This window comes from Onychomys torridus, chromosome 11, assembly GCF_903995425.1.
Source record: "Onychomys torridus chromosome 11, mOncTor1.1, whole genome shotgun sequence".
NCBI classification, from domain to species: Eukaryota; Metazoa; Chordata; class Mammalia; order Rodentia; family Cricetidae; genus Onychomys; species Onychomys torridus.
This window is the reverse complement of record NC_050453.1, coordinates 21,102,630-21,107,394: the sequence shown is the minus strand read 5'-3', so window position 1 is coordinate 21,107,394 and position 4,765 is coordinate 21,102,630. Positions and strand designations below refer to the sequence as shown.

General features: G+C 35.5%; 1 protein-coding gene across 1 annotated transcript; it reads left to right on the top strand.

The window, feature by feature from the left end:
- Window positions 1-2,373: 2,373 nt before the first annotated feature.
- On the top strand, window positions 2,374-3,321 carry LOC118593540 (olfactory receptor 6K3-like). Its single transcript, XM_036203082.1, has one exon. The coding sequence runs from the start codon at window positions 2,374-2,376 to the stop codon at window positions 3,319-3,321; it is 948 nt and encodes a 315-aa protein (XP_036058975.1).
- Window positions 3,322-4,765: the final 1,444 nt, after the last annotated feature.

The window sequence follows — 4,765 nt, the reverse complement described above, 5'->3', positions numbered from 1 at the left end:
AACCCCATCTTGTACCTTTGCAAGCTTATGTTTCTATTTTGTGCTTTTCCTTTCTCCAAAATGTCCTATAAAACAGAAGTAAGCATCATGTATCCTTTGACTTCTTTCTCTGCATCTGACCTTAACTCATGTTGTTGTGTGTACCAGCAGTTCATTCATTTTCTTTGTTGAATGATGACTCCTAACATGAATGTATCAGTTTGTATAGTTGCCAATCAGCAGCATTTAGATGGTTATTTCCAGTTTTATAAGCAAGGTTATTGTAACTATTTTGTTACAAGCTTGGAGGTAAACATAAATTTTCATTTGTCTTGAGTGAATACCTTGGAATGGGTTTCTGGATCAGTAATTAAACATGTTTAATGTTAAAGTGATATTTGTCAACCCTGATCAATAAAAACCAGTTCTTAATAATATTTTTTCACATAAATACATTTTCAATAGTGGAATCCCTAGAAATTATAGAATTATGCCAAGTATTTTTCATTGGCTTCGCATTTTCTTCTCTCATTTGGGTGTTCAAAATTTGTTGTCCAATGCTATATGAAGCTTCAACTTATTTTTTGGAATTCTTTTTACAACTGTTGATTAAGGAAAACTTGTTTGCTTCCTTGGTCAGAGAAAATATGCATACAGCATAAAGAAATGTTCCTACTTAGACATATGAGTTTGTATTTTAGACCAAGAAGGATTTATTTTAACTCACAATTGATAACAGAGCCCATCATGGTAGGAAGTCATGACTGCAGAAGTGTGGGGTGACCAGCTGCATGGTACCCACAATCAGGAAGCAAAGAGAACTGTAATCAGTTCAGGATCCCACACCATGAGATTTATTTGTCACCCGCATTCAGGGTTAGCATTCCCTCTTCAGTTAAACCTCTTTGGAAAAGCCCTTATAGACACAAACAAGGTTTGTGTCCATGGTGATTCTAAATTTAATCAAGTTAACAATGAAAATTATTGATCACTATATCGAGCCCAGAGAACTTCCACAGGTTCACAGAGAGTATAGTCTGCTGTGTGTAGATGAGGTAGAGTGGGTTCACCTCCTGAGCTGTGCAAGGACTGGTCTGATAGTCAAGATATCCACAAATCAAATATATAAGAGTCATGTGCATGGTTCATTTTCAGATTTCCTCTGAGTTATAAGTATGTCTCTTTGATGACTAACTTGTCAGGCATGGCAGCATCTGAACTATGTGGACAGTACTCCCAGTGCAGCTTATGAATTTCTTGGCATAGTTTCTAGAGAGCACAGATCAATACTTATTGCACTTCCAAGAGACCTGGCAGCAAGAACTGCTCCAGAATCCCACATTTAGCTTAGATCCTTTTACCCACACATGGTCTTTTTCACAATACAGAATCTAAATAGGGAGACTTGGGTAGTTTCTCATAGACTGATATTTTAGGGTCCAGTTAGAAATCTGCCACTTTTGTCACTGAACACTTCTTTCTATGTTTATTGGTTTCTGCTGGCTTGATTTGTCTGCCTCTAGAAATAGTTTCATATACACACTTCACACTTACGTTCTGCCTGAAAACCCAACCCATTTCTCTGGCCACACACAAAGCTACTTTTTTATGTGATGATGAAAGCAAGGCTCTGGAAAATTGAACATTCAGCATAAAGCAGGATGCATCTTTCCATTGGTTTTATGGACAATAAGAGAATCAAATACTTTATCTAATCCACTTTGAAGGAACTTCAGAGGATGTTTGTTGATATGTGGCTCAAAATACCTTTGAAATTAATATAAAAGGCAATTTTTATCACATCATATTGGATAATTTTATTTTACTTAATGTATCTTACAACCTTTTCATTTTTGTTTGTTTGGTTTGTTGGTTGGTTGGTTGGTTGGTTGGTTGGTTGGTTGGTTGGTTGGTTGGTTTTTTGAGACAGAGTTTCTCTGTGTAGTCCTGGCTGTCCTAGAACTTGCTCTGCAGACCAGGCTGGCCTCAAACTCAGAGAGCCATCTGCTTCTTCTTTCCAACTGTTGGGATTAAAGGCATGTACCACCACTGCTCAGCAAACTTTAGATTTTTTTATGTGTTATTTTCATGTGTGTGTGTGTGTGTGTGTGTGTGTGTGTGTGTGTGTGTGGCACTGAGGATTGAATCCAGGGCCTTGGACATGACAGGAAAATGTTCTGCCAATAAGTGGCATCAACGCTTATTTCAGAGACATCATTGGTACCAAGTGGATATCAATTTCTTAATCCAAGAATAGAGAGAAACACATGCTTTTCCAAAATCTTGTTTTCCATTTAATTCTTGCATGAACCAATATGTCTGCCATTCTGCCATTCATCTAGGAATTGAGCTGTTGTGTTTCTACCTGTGAGGATTAACTTTGCTGAGACTATAATGAGAAGTAACAGAACCACTTCAGTGACAGAATTCCTCTTCTCTGGATTTCCCCAGTTTGAAGATGGCAATATCCTCTTCTTCATTCCTTTGTTCTTCATTTACATATTTATTGTTATTGGGAATCTCATTGTGTTTTTTGCAGTCAGGATGGATACTCGCCTTCATAACCCCATGTATAATTTCATCAGCATTTTTTCATTTCTGGAGATCTGGTATACGACTGCAACCATTCCCAAAATGCTCTCCAACCTCATCAGCAAGCAAAGGACCATCTCCATGATTGGCTGCCTACTACAGATGTACTTCTTCCATTCACTTGGAAATTCAGAGGGTATTCTGTTGACCACAATGGCTATTGACAGATACGTAGCTATCTGTAATCCTCTCAGGTACCCAACTATCATGACCCCCAGGCTCTGTGCTCAGCTATCTGCTGGTTCCTGCATCTTTGGCTTTCTTGTGTTGCTCCCAGAGATTGCATGGATTTCCACACTGCCCTTCTGTGGCCCCAACCAAATTCATCAGATCTTCTGTGACTTTGAACCTGTGCTGCGTTTGGCCTGTACGGACACCTCCATGATTCTGGTTGAGGATGTGGTACATGCTGTGGCCATCATCTTCTCTGTCTTGGTTATTGCCATCTCTTACATCAGAATCATAACTGTGATTCTGAGAATTCCCTCTGGTGAAGGCCGCCAGAAGGCTTTCTCTACTTGTGCTGCCCATCTTGGTGTCTTTCTGATGTTCTATGGCAGTGTCTCCCTCATGTACCTGCGCTTCTCAGCTACTTTTCCACCAATTTTGGACACATTCATTGCACTGATGTTTGCAGTTCTTGCTCCCTTTTTCAATCCCATCATCTATAGTCTGAGAAATAAGGACATGAAACTTGCAATTAAGAAGCTTCTCTGTTCTCAGAGGATGCTGTCTACATCTGCCAGTTAATCTGCTCATAGATTCCTCTCTGTAGATTTAACTCCAAAATATTAAACCATAAAAATAGCATATTATTTGTTCATTGGTACACCATTGCACTGTCTTTATTGCAGATCTTCCTGTATTTAGTCTATTTAAACATATTTAATTCAGATAGCAAACACTTGTCTAGATTACAATGAGGGGTGAAATATACAAAGAAAATATGAATGTCTATGCAGTAACATGCTTTGTAAACATTAATTTTATACAAAATTATTATATATTATATATTCATTAATAACAAACACAGATTATGAAATATAGTACTGATTTAATGAATTTTAGTTCAACTTTAAGTTTACCAATAATATCTATAGATGTTGAAGTTTATACATAAATGGAACTGCATTGTGACTTCAAAGAAATGATTAGTTAATTTTTTGATTCTTAATTTCAAAATTAGTAACTTTAAAAGTAATATATTTTTAAATTATGACCTCATATATTAATTTAAAATTAAGTGAGCTATTCAAAGCAACTTTGGAATATTATTAAAAAGCAAGTAAAAGGTAAGTGTTAACTGTTACTATTTGCCATTAACAATGGCTTTAATGTTTTAAGTAATGCTATAATATAAATTTATTAAAATATATATTTAAGCATCTTATGGATGGTTATTATTTATAGTACTTTTATTCCTATTATTTCTCAGAGGTCAGGAGGAATTCTACCTTCTTTCCTTTTGGATATTTTGGTTGAATTCATCCAAGTTAATTTAATTGGACTTTTTGGTTCAAAATGATCTTCACACATTCACAAAAAATTAGAGATAGATAGATAGATAGATAAATAGATAATAGGAACCTCCTATGAGATTCTTTATTTTTCTAATATATGGATTTGATTGCTTTCTACAATTCAAATGCCAATTCCTGTATTAGTAAAGCAATAAATACCCATATATTACAATTTCATTTCTCTCTAAATTCAATGAACATGGAATTGGGATTACTAAAAGTATTGAAAAAAATTTAAGGATAACAAAGTGTTAAATATGTATAAAATTGGATTAGGATATTTATGATGGAGTTTTAATAGTCTGAAATGTTAAGTATCATATTTTTTCAAGAAATGGAAAAGGAATAATGGTTCTTTTGGACAAAGCAGCCAAACCATTATTTGATTCTGTCTGTTATATGGTAGACTAATAATCAAAGACAGTCACTTTAAAAATACAAACAACATTACAACAAATAAACAAAGTAAAACAAAAACAAACTATTATCATCCCTTGGGGAGGAGTGAGTTCCCTCAAATGTTCACCATCATTTCCTCAGGTGTGAATGCAAGTGAGACCTAAATGAGGAAGGAGAATCTGCTAGATGTTAGAAGAGAAAACAGAAGCGATCCTAGTTAGGAAACTATACTTGTGTCATGACAGGAATAATCAGAGTTGAAGAAGTAATGGTCC